Source organism: Sinohyriopsis cumingii, chromosome 8 (genome assembly GCF_028554795.1).
Source record: "Sinohyriopsis cumingii isolate HCF-2022 chromosome 8, ASM2855479v2, whole genome shotgun sequence".
NCBI lineage: Eukaryota > Metazoa > Mollusca > Bivalvia > Unionida > Unionidae > Sinohyriopsis > Sinohyriopsis cumingii.
The window spans coordinates 35,921,681-35,947,057 of NC_142968.1; the positions used below are offsets into that span (position 1 = coordinate 35,921,681).

At 36.3% G+C, this 25,377-nt stretch overlaps 1 protein-coding gene across 1 annotated transcript in view; it reads left to right on the forward strand.

Moving 5' to 3' along the window:
- Window positions 1–1,533: 1,533 nt before the first annotated feature.
- The window catches only part of LOC149793289 (atrial natriuretic peptide receptor 1-like), a 659,752-nt gene continuing 635,908 nt past the window's right edge, over window positions 1,534–25,377 (forward strand). The window contains exon 1 of the mRNA XM_089967268.1: window positions 1,534–2,548. Coding sequence (XP_089823394.1) covers window positions 1,852–2,548 — 697 coding nt within the window. The 5' untranslated portion in view covers window positions 1,534–1,851. The remainder of the gene's footprint in view (window positions 2,549–25,377) is intronic.

A 25,377-nucleotide genomic window follows, 5' to 3' on the forward strand; every position in this document is an offset into this window, starting at 1 on the left:
CTACATGTCTGCGACATGACGCCTCCGTGCTAGGCATCCTATGAACTTCCACACTGCAGCCATCGTAGCGATATGACTGAAATATTATATAAGCTACGTTAAAACCCAAATCACGCACACACAAGCACACACACAAGCATTACTGGAACCTCTGTATTGGGATACGCTTGTTAATGTGGCGCCAAGACTTATCATAAAGATCATTACTGTTAAGATTCATCAGGTGAATGATGAATACAATCTGCCTAGGTGTGACAAAGTGGCAAGTAATATCAAAGGACTTAATGACATGATATATATATCCTTTCATTTATAGCAGGTTTGCTTCTAAGGAGCAATTTACCCGCATTAAAAAGAGGAAGACATGCAGTTTTCCGAAATTTCTTTCTTTACACGAAAGGTTGTTTAAGAATAAATGCGTTGGTGTATCGTCTTTGTGTTTCTCATTAAAATGTCTGTCGGATAGCGTCTTAGCAATTCGTAATGGATTTAGCCGTGTGAATATTTTCCTAACCATGCTCGAAATATCCGCAATTCATTAGAATGTTAAATTCGTTTTTAATTTTAATTTTGTCTTTTATGGCTAAACTGTCTGCCTATCTGTCTGTCTGTCTGTGTGTGTGTGTGTGTGTGTGTGTGTCTCTCTCTCTCTCTCTCTCTCTTACCTCATTGCCTTCTTGAATATGTATTGATTTCTCTCTCACTCTTTATATATATATATATATATATATATATATATATATATATATATATATATATATATATATATATATATATATATATATATATATATATGTGTGTGTGTGTGTGTGTGTGTGTGTGTGTGTGGATAGATAGATTGATATATAGCTAGATAGATAATCATTTTCTGTTCTTGTCTATTAATATTCTATATTTAAAATTTTCTATCAGGAGTCAGTCATTGTGTCCTTCAAACTTAGGTTAGTATTTTATATTTTTAACTACGCTATCCATTATATCATGCCAAACATTAGAGAAAAAATGAAAAGAAGCGTATGGATTAACACCTGTTGCTTCTAGATCAATTTCTTTCAGTAGAGCAGCGATCTTGTTAACAAACTTTATTGAACAAAGCGTAAGGTATTCTTTTAGCTGAGAACGTTTTGCAGTAGAATAAGATTACATATTAAGATATCGGTGTACAATAAAATACATAGTTGTTCATTACACTGATATTCTTAAGAGGGCACTGTTTTGAAACTAACAAAATGCAATGGCTGTTTTATTCTTATTACAACCTTAATGGTATTAATGATTAGTTGCGAAGGGCTGGCCCAGCCGACGTTCTGTAGCAAGATACCAGTAGAAGATGAGTGATCAGAGAGAAAGTGGTTGTGTTCCGTGCGATGATATGCCAGCGTTAAGCATCTGCTTTTGAATTTATTGGATATCAAAAAGCCGTCTACGAAAGAGTGTCTTGTTAACCGGTGATGCATGGATAGGTAATGCCGAGTGGCTTAAATAACGTGATATGGATTTGAGAAAGGAGTTCATACGCAGAGAACAGCCAGTGTATATTATGGGTTTAAAATTCATTCAAATAGTTAGATAAAAGTGTTTGTGTAACTGTCTTCTATATTTGGGTATGTCCTTACCGTTCAATACAGCCGTTGCATATAGGTCGTTAACAAACAGGTTCATTGTGCATCACTTTTAGCATTCCTTTCAGAGTACGGATCATGATATACACACGGAATTATTTTCACTGTTTAAATAAACATCCGGGTGATATCTTTTCGATTGGTTTGTAACATTTCATCAGTTTCTGTGGTCATCAGTGGAAATTAAGAAACGATAATTCGTATAAACCAGTGAACGTTTGCAGAAGCCATGATGTTACCAAGAAATATAAATGTGGCTGTTTGTATTCTGTCATTGCTATATAACGTTCTCCCATCACAATCAGTGGATGTGAATATAGCCGCTATTCTACCTGCTAATGATAGTCGTATGTTTTCTATGCATCATGTCTCGCCTGCTATAGAGTATGCCATAGAAAAACTAAATAGGGATACGGATCTTTTAGAGGGACACAGTCTTTCAGTCGCTTACAGAGATTCCAAATGTTCCATCTCTCATGGAATCAATCAAGCAATTAACTTCTATATTGAACAGAAAGTAAATGTCTTTTTTGGTCCTGTTTGTGATTATTCCGTGGCCCCTGTGGCGCGCCAATCCGTTTTCTGGAATGTACCCGTTATTTCCGTTGGAGCTATGGCACGAGACTTCGCTACCGAAAAGAAAGAGATGTACACGCTACTTACACGCATCGGACCAGTTAACTTTAGGTCACTCTCATCATTTATCGTGGAAACATTACGATATCACAGACTGAGTGTTTTAAAAATCTTATATGACAAGGATGGTCAAGGGGATATTATCGAGGGGTTTTGTACCTTGGCGACCCATGCCATACATTACGATATCAAAGAGTTCCACAGAGAGATTACTCAGGATCACTTCCGGTTGGACCAAATAGCTGACCTGTCTAAAATGCTTATTAAGGAAGTAGGATTAGACAATCCAGGTAAGGCTGAACCTCTTCAGTTTTCGTATTTTTATGACGACATACGATAAGTTATTTCTTTTGTCCTCGCTAATAATCAATGTAAAAAATCAAAATTATATCGCCTTTAGACATAGAACAATGAACACCGTAGTAGTTGTGCCTTGCCACTTTTCAGATTATAATTTTCTGTTTTGCTATAATTCTTTGAGTGTAATTTCCAACAACCCAAATATCTACACTGACTATACTTCCTGTTATAGAATGGATATTCTTAAAGTTAAAATTCATTCTGTTCCTCGGGATATCTAGTGGCCGATTGGTCTAATGCAATCACCTTTGCAGATCACACATCCCGGGTATTTTTCCACCTAATAAACAGAACAACATAAATAGACCCTCAAATGCTGAAAAATGCCTTTACGCCCCACAAAACCAAACCAATTGCTATACTCCTTGACTTACTTTCATATCAATTCCGAGTGTGTGTGTGTGTGTGTGTGTGTGTGTGTGTTATGGCTCTCACTCCACCAATTATACTGACAATTATTTATAGCCAATATTGTGGTAACAAATGGTGTTAAACCCATAACACATGGTAAACGGAATGTCTTTTAAGCACCATGTCCAATAAAATATGTCATTCCAACAATATTGCCTCATATCACAATGGACATATCACATTCGAATGTGACCTATAAAGAATGCAATAGTTTTGTGCTTCGTTATGATACTCACAGAGTCAACTGGAAGCACATATTAATCTCAAATCCTTCACTTTGAAATATGTCTGTAAACGTGTTGCAATTTATAGAAATTGTTGCATAGTATAATGAGTAATCCCTGGTCAAAATGAGTACTCCTAGTCAAAATGAGTAATCCTGATCAAAATGAGTACTCCTGGTCCAAACGAGTAATCCGCATCAAAATGAGTTCTCGTAAAAAAATGAGTACTCCGCCTCTGAATGAGACATCCGAGTCAATATGAGTACTCCGCATCAAAATGAGTACTTGTCGTCAACATCTGATTTTGACTGCTGGACATGTTCAGGAAAATGTTAGAAACAGGCATCACAAAAGGAATTAATGACTGTTCGGTAAATGAGTTCCTCAGGATTATATGTTTAGTGGCAAAAGTATATGTCAACAAGTGGTGCAAATACCGAAACATTTATCCGTGGATATGCGATAGAGTTAGTTTGATAAACACCGTACTACGAAATCTTATTACGATATACTAAAATCTTACGAATTCCCTCCTAGCTATTTGTTATCAAGTAATGTGTTATTCCCAGTTTTCATATTTCACACTTACTATAGATTTTGCCCTCGAGAGAAGCAACCAGGTGCTTTGATCTTTTTCAAATTCCTTCTCTGACACAAGTGTTTCGCTAACTATAAGCACTTTTCAAAAGAATTTAATTTATTCCTTTTATTAATTTTGCCACAAAATGTTCAGTAGAAATAGTAACCAAATTTATATGTTTATATTTTATTACAGTTCATATGTATGTGTGTGTGTGTGTGTAACCAAATTTATATGTATATATTTTATTACAGTTCATATGTATGTGTGTGTGTATATATATATATATATATACATATATATATAACCCCTAGAACAGATAACCTATTTGCATCATTCAAGGCGCGTGTTATATGGTGAGACAATTAATATTTTATTTTGATCTTGCCATCTTAAAATGGCGCCTTCTTTTGCATTGCCGTTTGCTACTCATAAACGCATATGGAAAGCACTGTGTTTAGTGCGCCTTTCAATTTATCATTTCATTTCATTTCTATAACACCATGTGCATGTAATTACTAATATCACCGAGTATGTCTCACTAAATGAAACTAACCGCGTGATCAGTCAACCACGACATATTACAGTATAAATATATAATTGAAGACCTGGTTATAACGATAATCATGCTAGGAGGGTACGCATGTATAACTGCATCAGTATATAATTTCTCTCTTTCTCTCACATATACTTTGCTTGAATGAAAGCATTTTGTCATTTCCGATGGGACATTTTACTCGCGTAGTAAAATTCAGGAATACAGATTGGCGTGGCTTGGGTTGTGCTAACCTAAGACTAATTTTGCTACTATTACCTTCATGGAGCAACTTTAAGAATAAAGCTCAGTTTCAACAAACACTCGAAGCCTTGTTTCAAATATATTCGAAAAGTATCATGTGTTGTACAAGTTGTTTTTAAGATAATTTTGAATAGTCTCCCAACGCAGGCATTCATAAGGAGTAAAAATGAATTAAAGTATCTTTCACTGTAATACTCTATTTTAGCACGTGAATAAGACAGGAAATAGAATGTCTATGTAGTTTCTATCTCGTAAGTCTGTGTGTATTAAGATAAGAACAAGGAATTTACTTTCGCTGGGTATATGTTCTACTGCCTGAGTTACATTTTATCTTGTTTCAATTGAGAAGATTGTTCATGACTTAAACATTCTGTCAATAATCTTTAATGTAGCACATGGTCTTTGTGGTTTGATCAGGCCGTCTGTGATTTGATCAAACCTTCTTTGGTTTGATCCGACTTCTGTGGTTTGATCAGTCATTCAGCTTCACACTGCCCATTCGATATCTTTCTGACCAATCAGAGGGCTGTATCTGTGCATTTCGAATATGATTTACAAATCTAGAGTAATATGCGTTGGGGCGCTCTACAGATATTATGAACTTATGACTGTGACAGGTGTAAGGTGAAGTTGTTTGAATTTGCAAAATGCACAGTGGAGAGAATGCTAGCATACCTCCATGTTACTTTCATGTACTGTGGCTGAAATTTGATTGGATAGTGTACTTACATAAATTGTACATAATCTAAGCACACAGCTGCCTAAAATGAATGCACCCATGTGCTCAAAAACTGTAGGGCATCACCATTACCGGAAATGATGTGTAAATTTTACGACGGAGAGGCCTGATCATTTCCCACAATTCACAGCTCTATTTCGGAGTTTGTAAATGTTCTGATGCATCACCTTCGCGTACTTAAGCGTTACCCGTAGCGCCTGTAAATGTCTTAAGCGACATGTATCAGTTACATCGCATGTTAATACGTTTAGTGAATGTAACAATCTGACATTGACAGGTAAAATAAATACCGGTAAGTTGTTGTTGTTTTTGTTGGGTTTAACGCCATTTTTCATCACAGGATAGGCTATGTATGGCGGCCAGTATTAATGGTGAAGAAAGAACCCGGGAAAACCCCGGGCAAAACCACCGACCCACGAGAAGCTACTGGCAAGCTTTCTCACATACCCACATTGGCCTAAACTCGAACCAACGCAGACATAGGTGAGATGGAGTGATCCGTAACGGAGAGCGCTTTAGACCACTCGGCCATTCGGGGCCCCCAAACACCGGAAGTAAAGAACTTTCTGTCTTTGCAATGTACACTACGGTCCCAGTAAATGTCACAAAAGTCTGCAAATGTCACATATGACACTGAAAAATGAGTTGAAACTCAAAGGACGTTTAAAAAATACTTTCTAAAACATGACCGTTCTATGCAGTTGAACGCAAGAAATAGTCTCAATCCTTTTCGTCCATACTGACATATTTGAACAATTCCATAGTAAAAGGTTTTAACATTCTTAATTTTAAGATATCGTACTATTTTTGATTCTGATTAGAAATGGATTTCTCAATATTTTCCGTAATTAATGACCGTAATAAATTTAGATTATTAATTCTCTAAGATTTCCAACCAGCAGGTCCCTTTTGTCGATAAACATACATACAGACGGATGCGTAGATTTGTGTCTTGAATGAAAAGTAATTAGGTACATAGAAAAAAGAGTTATGCAAATTATCCAACACACACACAACACACACACACACACACACACACATCATTCGCAGACAGGCAAGAGACTCAATCGCTTGTATTATCTCCGCCAAGAGTTGATATGATGACAAACCCCTAACAATATTTACATGAAACCATATTACATTTACTGCTGAAACTGTACTTATTCAACGATTCGTAAAATATATATGTGCAGACTCGACAGTCATTGCCACAACAACCATAAAGGTCACAATTATTCCATTTACTTCGAACGAGTGTGTGTGTGTGTATGTGTGTGTGTTGTCAGGATTTTTAACGTAGTTTTAACAATTTTTCAGTCATATCGCTACGATATCTGCAGTGTGGCAGTTTATAGTGATGTCTAGCACTGGGGCACCATGCCTCAGGCATGTATCATGATGTCCCACCCAGTAACATTATCCTGACACCAGGCCGACCAGTCCTAACACTAACCTCAATGCTGACCGCCTATCGAGGCAGCTGTTAGTACCGTATATTTATATGGTGGTTGTGCAAGGTTTGTTTCAACAACTGAAGATAAATCTATAAGAAATAATACTTCTTTTTCATATAAGTCTCCCCTTGACACGTCCGTTTTGCATACTTTTGCAATTGTCTGTGATCTTGCTTATAAAGTCGATGATCAAATATACTAAAACACATGTTCTTTATTTTCATTTATCTATATGCATTTGCAAGATCTTGTTAGCTGTAATTTTGTTCCCTACGGTAAAAATAGATATTATATTATTGTCAAAGCATCGAGGAAAAGAAAACGATTATACAATTGTTTCTTACCGATGTTCAATAGAATATATTTGAATAAGCTTGTGATTGCGAATGACATTTATATGTAAATCCCAAGGAACAAATGCATGCAAATTTGATATTTTGTTTTGTCTCATACTAATATCTGACTGATAAATAAGTCTACATATTTCATAGTCCAAAGATCCTATCTCAGTTTGTGTTTTGGATTCTAGGAAACAGCAGGTTGCGTCTTTTAACTTTGGTCTGAACACATCATTGATGGGAAACAACCTCTCTTGGCAGAGACGAAGACTTATTTAAAAACACCTTTTTTGCATTCTTCAGAGAATAGTGGCCTTAGTGAAAGTGCCAATGTTTAGGAAGAGTGGAGGGATAATAATCCGATGCCTTATTTCATAGATGTATTTTAGGAAGAGTGGAGGGATAATAATCCGATGCCCTATTTCACAGATGTATTTTAGGAAGAGTGGAGGGATAATAATCCGATGCCCTATTTCATAGATGTATTTATGTCATTGTCACGTACTTCTCGTGCATACTCAAAACAGAGTACAATATTATTCTGTACGCACAGATTATTTTCTGTGTGATTCTAGAACAGAGCGGTTTCGTAATGATTCAGCAACACAAAAAGTAGATTATATATGTCTCTTGAACACAAAGTAGTTTCTGTAAGATTCTGGAACACATACTAATTTATGAATGTGTCTGGTATAGAAAGTAAATTAGTTATAATTCCGGAATATAAAGAAATTTAAGTATGATTCTGGAACACATAATAATTTATGTATGATTCTGGAATACAGAGTAATTCAGGTATAATTCTAGAACAGAGGGTTATTTAGGTATGATTCTGGAACACAGAGTAATTTAGGTATGATTCCAGAACACAGAGTAGTTTAGGTTTGATTCTGGAATACATAGTTATTTAGGCATGATTGTGGATTATAGAGTAATGTAGGTATGATTCGGGAATACAGTGTAATTTAGGTATGATTCCAGAACACAGAGTAGTTTAGGTATGATTCGGGAATACAGTGTAATTTAGGTATGATTCTAGAACAAAGAGTAATTTAGACATGATTCTGGGATACAAAGTAATTTAGGTATGGATCTGGAATACAAAGTAATTCATGATTAATTAGGAATGCAAAGTAATTTAGGTACGAATCTGGAATACAAGGTAATTTAGAATGAATCAGGAATACAACGTAATTTAGGTATGCATACAAGATTTTTACTTTGAATAAGTTCACAAAATATTTGTAAAGAACATAACGCCTTGAGTCTTAAACATAGAACTGAATGTATTTCGGTGATATAACTAGTTTGAATGTTTAAAAAATAAGTAATTAATAATGGATCTCTGGCACATATAAATCGAACAAACTTTACGGGTGAAAGATTGGGGCTTTTCTAAATAGTACTCTATTTTGAACTTTGCATTGGAAACAGAAGAAAATTTAAATTGTATGTTATACACATTATCGTATTAAGCATACGCTTGTGTGGACATGTGAATTGAAAAACAATTACTTAATCTATGTATTTAGTTTATTTGCATGATTGTTTCAATAGTACAGATGAAATAACTATTTGAAAAAGTGTATACATTTATTTCAAACCTTCGCTAATAGTTCCCTATGCATATCGTACATGACTTTTAGATCGAATGAAAAAGCCTAGCTCAACTCGTCTCTTTGAAAGAGTATGCATTAACGGTGCTGATCTTATATTCTCAACACAGAGAAAAAGCTTTTTCCCAATGGACATTTTTAAGGAAATGATCTTCACGAGAACCTATAAATATATTTTCCATTACATGATTGAAAATATCTCTATGAATAATACAAGTTAGGATACTATAACCGTGACTCCTTCTTATTCGACGTTATAAATGACGTTATCCCACTGTTACAGTGCCGTTTGTGTTAATCACTGTTGTCGTGGTATTACAATAGGCAGAGTTGGTTAAGTCATCTGTTGCCAGAATTAACTTTCACTATCTTTGTGATTATGACGTGGCATTGAATCCCACCAGCATTTGTTTCTACAATGCTATAATCATGTTGTATAAATGCATGACCTCATAACTAATCTTTACTTTTTGTTATTACACTTAAGCATCGTTTTTATAACAAACATTTAGATTGGTTAAAATCGTATCATGTGATACAGAAAACTTGATGCGATTATTTCTTAGCACCAATAATGAATATCATGCACCCTTCTTGCGTGTGCGTGTGTGTGTGATTTGGATTTTTAACGAGCTTTAACAATTGTTCAGTCATATCACTACGATATCTGCAGTGTGGCATTTTAGAGCGATGTCTATCACTGGGACATCATGTCGCAGATATGTTGCATCATGTCCCATCCAGTCACATTATCCTGACACCAGACCGACCAGTCCGAACACTAACTAATGCTGAGTGACAAGCGAGGCAGATGCTAGTATCATATTTATGTCTTTGGTATGACTCGGTCGGGGTTAGAACCCACAACCTCCCGCATCTAACCACTTAGGTCGCGGAAATTATCTACTCTTTTTTATATATCAATGGTATACATATTTTGTAAGTATAGAAATTGACTATAACGTTTTACACGATTCATGAAGTCACGAAGCAATAAAATCAATTACGCACTTTGAATAAATGGCCTTCGGTTTGCCGTCATGCGGTGTGATTTTCAAGCTCTATGATAAGCTGATACTTGAAATATAACGTCCACTTCTTAAATAAGAGGATGATTCATGATTTGATACGTTTCAAAGCATGGCTTTGTTCCTATACTATTTAGGTTTCATGGATTTAACGCCAGTGTTTTTCAGCACTTCGTAGGTTTTAAACTGTGGCCAGTATATTTAGTGGAGGAAGCCACTGGCAAGGTGTCTCCGATAATTACGTTGGCTAAACCAGGACTCGAATCCAAGCTGACAGATGTAATGGATAGCACCTTAGGCCACTGTGCCATCAAGCACCTCTAGTTGATATCAACGAATGATGATGTTCTAACGTGCAACGATAATTTATTTATTCAATAATAGTCGATATTAACTTTTTATGAGTGGTAAAAGATTAAGTAAAATGAGGACTTTGTACTAAAGTATATTGTTGTCATAATTCACCTTCAATCATACATGAATAAGTTGTAGAGAAATGGATTCAGTCAAGCTCAATCTCTTCATTTACCTTGATGCTTAGTGGAGTTCAAATATGCCCCACGTCACACAGTCGTCATAGCGCAGTTATGTTATTTTCAGTTTTATAAAAACCAATCGAAAAATTATAACTAACGTTTCTTAAAGTGACTGAGTAAGTAATGATCAGCCAGTTCCCTGTAAGAATGTAAATAGTGACTCTTTAGTATGCAGTTTTTTCTTAGGTTTTAATAAGTTTCATTGTGATTGAGTCGTCAGAAATAAGTGATTGAGTCGTCAGAAATGAGTAGTCCACGTCAATGCACATGAGTAATATGCCTCATGCAGGAAATCGTAGTGTTTAAGTTGCATTGCTTTCGCGCACCCATAGCCCAAGCGTTTATCTGAGTGACTGGTATCACTGGTTTCTATCGAAACATAACGTTGTAGGGGAATAATGCATTAAACGATAGGCATCATAACGATTATACAATCGTACTTGCGGGATAATTGTCTACAGTCAACTCTTCGTAACGGAAGGCAGGGTATTCTCATTCCCAATGGTTAATTTTATAACCGATGTAACGCATATTGCAAGGTATTAAATCCAAAGTAACAAAAATTGCACTCAGATAAAGTATACTTAGGTAACTACTGTAAGTGTGGTTCACAACGTGTAATTATTAAGTTATCATGTAATTATCAAGAAATCATGTAATTATCAAGAAATCATGTAATTTGCAAGATAACATGTAATTATCAAGATATCATGTAATTGTCAAGATATCATGTAATTATCAAGGAATCATGTAATTATCAAGATATGTAATTATGAAGAAATCATCTAATTTGCAATATAACGTGTAACTATTATATCATAAGATATCATGTAATTATCAAAAATTCATATAATTATTAATAAATCATGTAATTATCAAGGTAATACGTAATTAAGAAATCATTTAACTATCAATATATCATGTAATTATTGAGAAATTGTGTACTAATAAAGATCGAGGCTTTTTGTTTGAATTCAAATCCTAGTTGAAAGCCGCCCACTTTTCAATTATGTTACAACAACGGGTTTTTTAGACGATCTAGCATACCTGCTGAAGTTTGTATGCTGATTACATGCTGTTGCCTATGATTTATTACGTAATACAGTTTCAAAATGTAAATTTGGGCGATTTCGCATATAACAATTACTACTCTGAATTGATTAAAATATTTCCTACGCAGATGTCACTTGCATATACGACCCCTATTTCGTATTGCTGGTATTAATTATAGATTAAAGCTCGAAATAAGTAGCAAATATGTCTTTTGCTTGTAATTTTGAAAGATTATTCAAAATTCTCCCATGGCTATTACTTACATAATTGACACAGTATTCACTTTTAATATCATTTCAGACTGGCCTATAAAATACAACATTTGCTAGAAAAGATTAGCATGAAAAAAATTACTCTGGCCTAAATGAAATTGCTATCAGTCAACAGGCAAATGTATCTTGTGCTACATCACATTCTTGACTATAACGTAATACTATAGACCATGATGCCGTTTTGAATGTGAAGACTTTATTCAGATTTTATTGTTTTTTCTTTTTTTGTTTTTTTGTTTTTTTTTTTTTTTTTGTTTTTTTTTGTTTTTTTTGTTATCGTTATCTAGGAGTGTTATTGCCTGAATCGAGTAAAGAAAAAAATAAAATTGAAATTAACGAATGGAATAACAGCAATATGAGCAGAGGTATAACATAGAAGAACACGAATGCATAATATAAAAATTTAATCAGTTACATAAACAAAATGAAATTGAACATGACCTTTGAATGATTCGCTTTCCCTCATAAACACTTACAAAACTGATGCGAAATTCAATTATCTGTTCTGTTATACTGCTGTAACAAATTTCATCATAACAATTAACTCAAATCGCCGGCATGACGTCATCACCTGGCGCTTCCTGTCTTTTCCAAATCACAGCTGGTAATAAGGCAGTGTTTCTGTATTTCTTTCCTTCTCTTTCAAACTATATTACCACTCATTTTAGTTAGTTATCGTCTATCAAAATTCAACAGCACTAGATATGGTCATTTCTCGACCTAATACACACTCACAACCCTATTATCATGCATTTATGTCTTGCCTTGCTGCACTCGCATTCCTAGTTAGACCATGACATAATTAGCCCTCTCAGATACTATAACTGCCCGGATGTGGCCATAAATTTGCAGCTGAACTATGGCAGTCGGCACCCGCTCCTTGATTATCGGTTGAAGAGACTTCACTACCTAATTTCACATAAAACTTTCTCTGGTTTCTCTCAAACTTGGGTCATTTACTATCATGGACCTTACGTTAAAATTTCACTTTTACATAATCCGTTAACCGAGCGACTCCTAATTAAAATCCACTCATGCTTCCAAATAGGCAAGGTTAATTATTAAAGTCCCAAGCTAAAGCGAATCTAGCAAATGCATCCATCTTAATGTTTATGTGTAACGCTGACCGCCACAAAATGCACTATGAAACTATTCTACAGAAATTATTCTACCCAATTTAGTACCATTACAGCTTCCACTGTTTGTTTCTTCTTTTCCCCTGGTGATACTCTAAAATAAGCAAACCATGTGTCCAAGCTGAAAGGCCTAAATTCTGTTATCCTTCCGTTGCTGATTTAATCATGACGATTCTTTAAACTGCCTCGTCATATAACGCACGCCTGTTTCGGCAAACTCTGAGAACATCTAAGATGGACTGCAATCCATGGAATTAGGGGAAAACAAAGTTGTAATAGAGCTCGACAAAAATGTTGTGCTATCTAATGCAGTTTTTAAATGATAAAGCGTAACCTTCCTAAACATTTCAAGAACTGTTCTTAGGTACTAGGTAAGTTTCGCAAAGCCCCATGGGAAACGGAGCAGGGACTAAGGATCAGTAACGTGCACACCCAACTTAAATAAAAAATCTTGATATTAGTCACGGACCGATGAACATGAGTAATGAAGATGAGTAAAACTAAATCCTCATCGTACTGCACAGGAGGGACATGACAATTTCACAATTATCTTGATTAAGACTTAAATATATTAATGGAACGCAGAATTCATGGAGTTGTAATAATAATTAAACGGAATGATGTACTGGATATCTGATAAAATGATATCGGTTGCTTGTTGCATTACTTCAATCAGTCTATATAGCAGCAAATGGCTAGTACAAATAAATAATGCAAAAACAGAATACGTTAACACTTATAAATCGATAATAATGTGCATATCTAAATAATCCCAATCGATGTTTGACAAGCAGAACCAATTTTATCCTGCTACAGTTACTATTGATGTTGTATATGTAGTTACCATGGGAATAGCTAGACTATCCATGGCTCAATCTCCAAGAGTGAACAGAACTATTACGGCCCATCCGCCATTTTGAATGGACTTGCCACAAATTTGTTTAGCATTGTGCCTTCTTTATAACATCTGTAAAATAGAGAAGAAGGTAGGGTACGTGACTCCTAAAATTAGTTACCATTTTTGTACTACTGAATCTGCTCATTTGTCCGTAGACAGACTAGTGCAAACGAAATACTAAATAAATTCTTAAAATGTTGTTGTCTACAAGCTTTTGCTAGACTTGTGGCCAATTCAGCATAGTATACTTTTTAGATATTACATTAATACATATTCATTTTTAATGAATCAAAGATAACATAATATACATTTAATTGAATATATATCACCTTAGTCGAGCTTCAATACACATATTTTGAATTTGATTACTGTTTAGTTGGTGTTTGCGTTAAGTGTGATGAAATTTAAACAATATAAATACACAATCTAAAGCACACTTCAAGCACACACTATTGTTCTATGCGTGAACATCGCGAGTCAATTGGGAATAATTTATTGTTGAGTAGATTATAAGCTACCCTTGTAAACTACTCACCCCCCCCCCAATAATATTACAAATAAAATAGACATGAACGATATAAACTAAATGACAATGTTACAGACTACCCGAGTATGCTGTATTCTACCGTTGAACATTACAAACTGTTCCAATACGTTACAGTATACCAGACAACGTTATAAAGAACTTGAAAACATTACAAACTGTTCCAGTACGTTACAGTATACCAGACAACGTTATAAAGAACTTGAAAACATTATAAACTGTTCCAGTACGTTACAGTATACCAGACAACGTTATAAAGAACTTGACAACATTACAAAACTGATTCAATACGTTACAGTATATCCGACAACGTTATAAAGAACTTGACAACATTATAAAACTGATTCAGTACGTTACAGTATACCAGACAACGTTAGAAAGAACTTGACAACATTACAAACTGATTCAGTACGTTACAGTATACCAGACAACGTTATAAAGAACTTGAAAACATTACAAACTGTTCCAGTACGTTACAGTATACCCGACAACGTTATAAAGAACTTGACAACATTACAAAACACCAGACTACGTTATAAAGAACCGCAGAAATTTATAAACTATTTGAACACGTTACAAACTACCCGAGTTCGTTAAAAGACGATATATGTTTGTTTTATTTCAAACATGCACAATGGTTTTAGTTTGGGCTATGAATATTTCGTTTTAGTAAAACGAATATACGAACTACAAGTAATAGTCCGATATTGATTTTACATGTTGATTATTTAGACAAGTTCGCCTAGAACATACGTTAGACTGTGTCTAATCTTTGCATTTAATTTTGTTTTGTCCCGAGTCAACGTGTATGTATACCTTGTAATAGAATTATCTATTAAGAAACGTCAGTACTGGATTTTCATTACCTGACCGAGTGCATTTTGATGTAAACACTTTAGTTTCTATGTCATTCCACATTATCTAGTCCAAAGGCGACCTTTGCTAAAAAAAAACGACATGACATTCAAAAGCTAAGATATTTCTTTTACTTAAAACTAAAAGTCTGAATAAAGCACTTTTAACCACCTCAAGACTATTTAACAGGCCGTTGGGCTTACGACGAAAACAGACAATAACAATATGATATCCTAAAATATCTATGAATTGAACCGTATCGTTAGACACAATATTGCACATAATGACCGATTTATTTACACGAAAGCTAGAATGAAGTTGTACAAATCATGACAGACAGATATCCATGACCAATCAACACATCTATCAATAAATAAATAAAACTGTCCACTAGAATTTTATGAATAAGAGAGCAAAGAGCACTGGAGGAAAACAAAACGACGACACTGATACTATATTGTCTACGTAGTCTCTGATCAATATCACAGAGCTAGGCCAATCAGAAAACAGATTATTTGGATCATAAGTGCTCAAGTTTGATATAGATCTATTACCTCTCTTTCTAACGGACAAAATAATGTTTCTACCACACCTAAATTTCCAGTTAATGTTTTTCGTGACAATTCGAAGAGTCGTGATTTCAGTAGAGTAGATTTGTTTAGTAACAGTTCTGTATTGGTAAATAAGAACCGTTTGTTTCAATAAGTATACCCTAAAGGGTTATGTGTGTGCGTGTGTGATTTGGAATTTAAACGAAGCTTTATACAATTTTTCAGTCACATCGCTACGATGTCTTTAGAGTGGCAATTATTAGCGATTTCTAGCACTGGATCATCATGCCGCAGACATGTAGCGTGCTGTCCCACCCAGTCCCATTATCCTGACACCAAGCTGGCCAGTCCTAACACTAACCTCTTAATGCCGAGTGCTAAGTGAAGTACCTGCTAATACCATTTGTATAAGTCTTTGGTATGACTCGGTCGAGGTTCGAACCCGTGACCTCCCGCATCCGAGGCGGACGCTCTAACCACTTAGGCCGCCGGAGCTGTCATCCTAAGAGTTAACAGAATGAATAAACTAAAGTCAGTTTGTCTTATGCTGCAACATATAGGTTCACTATTAATTTTGATGCAACCTAACTCAATAATAACAGAACTGACAAAGATTTATATTTAAACCCAGTCTCAATAAACAATCTTTCTTTTAAATTTATATTTCTCTCTGAAAAATTTAATGTAAGTTTTATCAGTCATTCATTCATATAAATTGACTGATGAGTTGTTGAATCTATTGATAGACATATAGATCGATGAAAGAATGGAACAAATGATATATTGAAATCCTTCAAATCTTTTCTGTTGTTTACCTCTATACATAATCAGGTCTAACCAAGTGTTAAATATTTTGCAACACCATGAGACAATCGGTTATAAATAAATAAAACTGTTACAGTTCACTAGACTTTTATGAACAAGAGAGCAAAGAGAACAGTCTACTAGAGGAATACAGAACGACGACATTGATACCAAAATGTCTACGTCTTCTTTGATGGGTATGGCAGAGCTAGATCAATAAAAAAACAAATTAATTTAATAATAAGTGTTGAAGTTTGATAAAGATACACATTCTTTAGAAACTGAACACGATACAATATAACTCCTTTATTACTGAAGATTTCTTTTGTAACGGATTATCGTTCTCTTAATAATAATGAATGTATACAATAATATGTCCAGTATTTAAACAAAGAATGAAGAGACAACAGATTCAGAATCGTTCCTTTCATAACATAACATAACATAACATAGCATAACATAACACAACACAACATAACACAAAACAACATAACATAACATAACATAACATTATAGTGTTGTAGGATATGAGTTTATTTCTCTAAATTGCACTTTTGTTCAAAGTCTTGGAAAATTTATCGATTCATTTATTTTCGTTGAGAAGTAGTATCATGTTGAGTACAACCTGAACCATGATAACAATCTTTGTAGCGTCGATTGCAACGTTGCAAATGGTATGCTATGGTACAAAAATGGTCATGTACTGTGAGAAAACTGTTGGGAACGGTTGCAACACTATATGAGTAAGAAAACAGCTCAGAGGGGTGCGAAATCGTACTAAACGAAACGATCATGTTTTAAACAGCTAGCTGACTGACTAAAAAAAGAAATGATTTTAATGGCTGTATTCAGTATTTAGAACTGAAGCTTTTTGGTGATGAAGAGGTCTTTGATGGGCGGTTACATCAAAACGAGAACGGTATACAAGACGACTGAAACAACAAACGGTACGCAGTAAATGGTAGCAAACTGCATTGCTAGTACTGTATTGCAGGATAGTGTCATCAAGGAAAACAAATGGAGAAGGCTTACATATCACTTTAATAAACACTTATAATAATAGCTAAGGATATATTAGTCAGTAAACAGTTTTGAACGTCTTACTAGCATTATTTAGTTTTGACATATGTTTTAATTTTAAACAGTGGATACTTTTAAATGAGTGGAAAAAATTAGATAAAACACTTTCACGCAAATTACCATGGTCGATAAAGTATAAATCCCTCACGATGTCATCGAAGGTCAAATTTACTTGATTGTTTATCAAGCCATACAAAACTAATCTAATGTTAAAATCCATTGAAAAAAAGACGAGCAATGTCCTTTTGTTCATCAGGGGAATGTGTTATGCACTATCTAATGTTCGTAAAATAATTGAAAGTGTCCCCATTGGAATGCATATCACTGAGTGTCCCCATTTAAAAACATATCACTGAAAGTGTCCCCATTTTGAATACATTTTACTGAAAGTATCCCCATTTTAATACATATAACTGAAAGTGTCCCCATTTAAATACATATCACTTCAAGTGTTCCCATTTCAAGACATATAACTGAATATGTTCTCATTTAAATACACATCACTGAAAGTGTCCCCATTTAAATACATATAGGAGTGTAAAGGTCTTTCAAGAAAGCATATCTTTAAGTATTCGCTCGTTGGCCCATAATGCCAATAAGACGTGCAGAAATCAACTTCCTAAAACGGCGAAAATAGATTCAGAATAAAATGTACATAACTTATAAAATCCACCAAAAATTCATGACTAGAAATGCTTACTATTTAAATTGAATATATTGTCCTATAACAACACAGATGTCCAATATATACATACTGCCTCGTTAGGGAGATAGATGAAGATTTCCTTACTCTAGTAATTCCATCTTTCACTGAAATGCCTGAGTGAAACATGACTTTTCTCCTGCCAACAAGCAGCAGGGGGGGGGGCGAATCCGACATTTTGTCCAATCGTTATTTTGCTTAATTATTACTTTCTGCACTCAGCGGATCCGGTGTAGTCAGCGCCTGGTAAAAAAAAAACGACGACGGTCCATCCTACACGACGGTGACGTCATTTGGTTTAATACACTTTTCTGCGCGCCGATCCCAGCGTCGTCAGCGTCCGGTAAACACAGCGACGACCGCGTCGATGTCATTTCCCCCCCTGCTGCTAAGAAGTTATTTACAATGATCTTACAAACAGAGTGATTACTAACTCCTCCTCTTGTAGATCAATTAGGTTATTTGACTGATCGGTAAGTCTAAAATTAATTCTCGTTAAAAACCGATTATGGCATCGCATATAGACCGGATTAATCGGGCTCTCAACGATTAAGAATCCGGGAGGGGCTGTTGGCGAAAATGAATAAAGGATATACCCCTGTTGAGCTTGATTTGATTGCTTGGTATCTACCTGGTAACTCCCTTCGATAACATCACACACTAGATTGATTGCTATCACCGATGCGATATTTACGTTGTATGGAGCAATATGCCTACCACCATCTCCGTTATCGTGTCTGAGGATAATTGATGGACCGAGAAAATCATTAAGAGACTTTCTTAGTTCTGGCGCGTTGTATTCTGGAAACTTGAAATCGGGTAAATCGGCTTCTGTGATATTATACTCGGTTAGGAATTTTTGTTTATTACCATCGCTGTTATCGGATATCATTTTAACGATTCGTTCATTGATATATTCCATGTCTGATATAAGTTGATTTAACACCTCAACTTGTTTTCGTGCTTTTGTTTTCCGTAGTTGTTCTAGTTGCAATTGGTAATTATGATTAATCTCGATAAAAGCATTAGTGATATCATTTAAAATAACTGTTAATATGACGATCGATTCAGGGGTTTTTTCATACTGAAAAAACCACTGCATGATATTCCTGTTTTGAAATAAAAACCAACTGGGTAATAACGTGCTTTTTATAATAGACAAATTATCTCGATAACTGGGAATAATTTCATGATACGATTGCGCATTCGTGTGCAAATCCGCGGGAATTTCATTAGGTGGATTCTCGGGCCAACCTAGTATGGTTCTTATTGAACTGTTATAAATATCAACCATATACCCCGGTGTGCTTATTTCAATCGTCGATGATAACGTCGGTTCATGAACCGTAATATCGATTTTTGATTCTTTTCCTGTGATCGATTTTATCCTGCGTTGGAATTCTTTATTGATTTGTTCTACTTGGTATGACCCAGTTGGTATTGTAACCTCATTCCAGTCTGGGGTCCCATCGGGTTTATTTGTCCATGCAAAAACCAGCGAGTTATTAGGTTGTTGTCCGTTAAATGCTTCCGCTCGGATATTAGGCCAACTGTGATATACTCGCAATTTTGCCAGCGCTATTTCCTTCACTGGAATCGGAGAAGGGAAGTTTACACTGAATTCTGGCTTCGTTGATGTTATCGATATCATATTTGTTTGTACCGGAGTGGTGTTCTTCGCGATCCGTTGAAATAATTGCAACCATTCGGGGTTCAGCGACATTATTATTATTCGCTGTTTCTAGTGTTTAATTTCAACACCGAATATTAACAACCTGCTTGTTTTCAGGAGAATGTTTTAAGCCCATTGAAGTTGTTTCAGGAGAATGTTTTAAGCCCATTGAAGTTGTTTCAGGAGAATGTTTTAAGCCCATTGAAGTTGTTTCAGCGACGTGGTTTCCAGCTTCCAGTTGAAAATCCTCGATTTTTGACATCGCGGAGTCATACAACTGGACCATCGTGGAGAATTCAGCATCGGATATAAACGAATTATCTATCGCCAACGAGATCAACCCGGATAATTTCGAGTACGCGTCGGATACTATTTGATGTTTTACTGTATACTCGTTGAGTTTTTTCTGAGAACACGATGATATCTTTCTAGTGATTGCGTTGGCGACTCCAGCAATTGTTGTCGCCGCGGAGATAGCGATTGGAACAGCGATCGGGGCTATCATGGTTACCGTGGATAAAATAACACCGGTACCGGCTACTATACCCGACACCGAGTACACGACCGCGTCGATGGTGGTTATTTTTCGGCGGTATTTTTTTATTTTTATACGGTATTGTTCGGAAAGCGTTTTCAAATTCGCGGAGAATTCTTTTACGGTATTGAATCGATATTGATGTGACGTCGGTGATACCTCTGATTCAATTACCTTGGTGGTCATTTTTATTTTAAAAGAGCTAGTGTTTTTAATTACTTAGATCCGCTACAAATTCCGCATACCATGTAATGTTTGCCCCGGTTAAATGTCTATCGACGGCATAAATTGTAAACAGTTCAGCTGCGTCCTTGTCTATAATTGTTGATATTGTATTGTTAAACCCGGATGAACTCGACGATAATATATTAAACTGCATCATTGAAACCAGTGTCAATCGATAAATACCCTTAACAGTTGCGGTGATTTTTACTGTATTCTGTGTAGGAGTCCAAGCGAATGATCCATGCCGAATCGTGTATACTGTGTTGATGGTGTTTTCATGAGGGATTTTTATTTTTGTCACCTCCGGTAGTCTGTCTTTAATCGATTCAACGTTAATTTTGATTGTTCCTATTTCCTGTGTATGCGCGTCTATACCCTTTTTGTTCGCTGCAACATCAGTTTTGATTGTTTCTATTATCCGTTTATGCGCGTCTACATTATTTATGTTCGTTGCAACATTAGAGCTGATTTTTTCTATTATCAGTTTATGCGCGTCTACATTATTTATGATCGTTGCAACATCAGTTTTGATTGTTCCTATTTCCTGTCCATACGCAGTGATATCATTTATAGTTATTGTAATTTCATCCGGTCTGGTATTTTTTTTACCAAAGAATTTATCAATGGTGTTATCAGCCCTGTTAAAATTTTTTCGTAACATGTAAAATTGGCCCGACAGCGTTGTAAACTCCGAAATAGTATTTTTTATCCCCACAAGATTCGGTTCGGTTACCGTCGGGGTTCCAAAAAAACTAGCAGTAGTGAGTTGTATATCGGTGACAGACTTTTGTATCCCCTCGAACTGATTTGCTTGCGCGTTAAATTTATCATACAAATTTTTTAACGAATCCGACACGGATATATAATTGTTGCCAAGTGTACTTATTTTTCCATTTATCGTCAAGATGGATTCACCTGATTTAAGTCGTCCGTCATCGGTATACAACGCGATGGTGTTCTCGGCGGCATCACGCTGTCGTATTAAAACGTCATTCAGCGACACATTACTGGATTTCAGTTTACCCTGGCGGTCTTGAAATACAACTATTTCGCCCGGGTCAACACTGGTTAAATTTAACGTATCAGCGATTTCATCCTCGATTAGTTTTTTTATGTCATCGGTGGCGAGCGTTTCCGTGGGTTTTTTCAGCGCCGAAACCGGTCGTCCCCAGATATCAATCATTATTATTGTTAAAAAAAACAGTGTTTTTAATTAACCCGCCGGGCCTCTACGACCCAACTAGTGTATTCGTTTACAACCACATGAGGTGGTTTCCGCGATGATGAAATCGCCGCGAGTACGTTCAATACCTCACGGCCGCATATCGGTGGGTCACTTAATTGTTGTGTTGGCAGCGTGGAATAAAAAACCGGGGCTGAACACGCCCGGATATACCGCATGAACTCGTTTGGCGGGGCTAACCCGTATGAATCAAAATAGACGATCGCACGCGGATCAATTGCGTATGCAACCCAATGAGTTCCCGCTCCGGAGGATTTATCGAGGTTAATTATACCGGTTTCAATATTCCTTGGTTTTGTCGGTAATTGATCCCTCATAAAAACACCTCTGAAGTTTTTTATCGCTAACGCGTTTGCGGCATCTATTAAATCAAAATTAGACATAGGAGTTAATAAACGGTTCCCGGTAGTCTTAGACCCTTCCCCGAGTACCATGAATACGGGGTTCCCGGTAGTCTTAGACCCTTTCCGGCTACGGGTCGTCCTCGTTTCTTTTTTTTTATAGCCTTTCCCGGTTGCCTTCTTCAATGCCATTCCCGCCGCGGTACCAACGGCTCCTAACGCCGCCGCCTTCGCCACTGCTGGGGCCGCCGCGGCAATCAACGCTGGAATCGCAGCTAACAGCGGAAATATCCCACCGGTCTTTTCCATGTTTTTAATCGCTGCGGCCGAAAAATCTATTTGAACACGCTTTTTATTCTTCATCGCATCATTGAAATGTTTTATTTGACGCGCCGTCAACGATATCTTATGATTACCACCTGCCATCTGTGACGGCTTTAACGTTATTGTGGTTCCACATTGTTTAGCCGACTTTGATCGTAATTTCTTGACTTGACCATCGGTCAACTCTACGCCGACAACATTATACGACATTTTTATTGTAAACGCGTTTATGTTTTCAATTACATGTTTTCCACTGGTGCATCAACGATTCTCATTCGTCCACCAACGCCTTCCAACAGCATTGATTTATCGCTGAGAATGACAGCAACCGCTCTATAATCGGCAATAACGCCGCGAGTTACATTAGCTCGGAAGTGTATATCAACGACGGATTGTCTTGTTAAATCAAGATGTTCCTGCGAAAAGTAATAGATCGGATATAGTTCTTTGAAATCATGTTGTGATATTTGCAAACCAGTGTCGACGTTTTGATCACGACTCATATACGACAGCAACCGATGGTACACGCGTGCAATATGGTTTTGACCGTAATTAAGTTGTATATCCTCAGATGGTTCCTGCTGGCCGTTTATTCTCAGCGAGACGTCAGTAACGCCTAATCGATCAAATATCATATGGCTGGATAGTTGATTATCAACTCTCGTCATATCCTGCAACGCAACAAATATATGACGCGGAGCCGAAATGCCTTGTTGTGATGCCAGGTTCCATGTGAATATACCATTGATATTTGATTGCTTAGTATCTGTTGTTGTTGTTAGCCAACTTAGTAATGATTTTCCTCCCTGCTCCATAAAGGATAGCAATCGTGCCTCTGTGGTAATGGATGGAGTCATTACTGGCATCCACAATAATATTTTAGTTAAAACGACTTTACCAGAGTCATTATTTGGATTCGTAAGATCCGCTGGAATTCTCCAAATTGCATTTCTATCATCACCTTTTCGCACAAGCACCACGGTATGCTTTGCTCCGTAGATAACTTTTCGCACGTTCCTACAAAATCCAAATATATGATGCAGTGGAATCGCGCATGAGAAAGATCTACGCGGCCCTGTTAACATTGATATGCGTGTTGCAGCTCCGATGTTAAAATTAGGATCGCTGTTTATAATCATATTCTCAACATCAGCATCAGCGTTATTAGCATTATTTCTTGGTTGTCTTACCACAAATTGCGAGTTTCCAGCAGTGTTTCTAGTATCCTTTGCAAACATCATAGATGGACCCGCTGATCTTGTATAATCGTCGGAATATCTTGCTAGCCCGATTATTGTTGTAGCAACATCAACATCACGTTCTATTGATTCAATTTCTCGCCCGTCAATGAGATATTTTGCGCTCTCAAATAGCGCCATTACGCCGTTATTGACTAAGCCAACTTTGGTACCATCTGGATACGGTGCTGGTACAGCAGGAGTATCGGCCTCTGTTACAAGTTCTCCTTCGATTTCAATAAACGCTTCACACGGTAAAAAATATTTACTGGTATCATGGACTTGAAGTTCAATTCGCGATCGTATGTTGGGTTGTACTGCATGATAGGAATAAAATTGATAATTACGGACAGAATCATCCTTGTGCACTGGTGCGTCCATATCAAACGCCGGGTCAGCTGTTCGTTTAAACATTTTATTTAATAATACGCTGATGCATCTAAATCATCGTCGTCGTTTTAAACCACTTCCCGCTATTATGTTTGCGATGTCATCTTGATTATTGTTTACCAACGACGCTAGTTTTTCTTCCACGGCGTTATTTATTACTTTACTGACATTTGCAGGCATCACTGTCGTTGATGGCATCACCGGTGGTTTCTGTTTTTTTCTTCTCACCAACGACATTAGTTTGTCCTTTGCTGCAGAAACGCCCTTCCGGCAACATCTCCAATAGCACTAATACCCTTATCACGAATAACATCAATAGCCTTCATTCCTAATTGTTTGGCTAACGGCGCTACTTTTGGAGCCATTCTTGTAAATAACCCCGCAATGGTGCTACCGAGACCGTCTCCGTACCACGCGCGGTATACGGGCAATCGTGAGTTTACTACGTAGACGCTGACTGGTTTATCATGGTTGTAGTGTATAATCATCTTTATTATAAAAAACACCAGTGTTTTCCAATTAGTGGTTGATCACCCCCCTTCCCACCACCGAATCATAAATTTTGTCAAAAACATCGATTTTCTCTAAATGATTTCCTGGGGTTTTCATCGGCGGTAAAAATCCGCGTCTTTTGTCAATTTTTGTCAATTTTTGCCAATTTTTGTCAATTTTTGTCGTTTTTGGTCGGTTTTTGCCGGTTTTTGGTAAAAACATCGATTTTCTCTAAATGATTTCCTGGGGTTTTCACCCGTAAAAACCGACCAAAAACGACAAAAAAACGACCAAAAACGACCAAAAACTGACAAAAAACGACCAAAAACGACCAAAAAACGACCAAAAACTGACAAAAAACGACCAAAAACCGACAAAAAACGACAATTTTATAATTTTTTTAATCATCCACTAACTCGTCAATGAGCGTTCGATATGCATTAATGTCCATGATACCACCGGCAAATAACCGCCTGCAAATATCAGCGGCCTCATTGATTATTTCCGGAGAGTTATTTCCGGCTCGTTTTCCTCCGATTAGTATTTCTAGCCGTGATATATCACTGAGAACACTACCAGGACAAGTAACGTCTTTACCAACAGAGTATCCTTTTCCGTGTTTTGGTCTTTCAATTTTTACTTTATTGTGGAATATTATATAATTATTATCACGCGGTG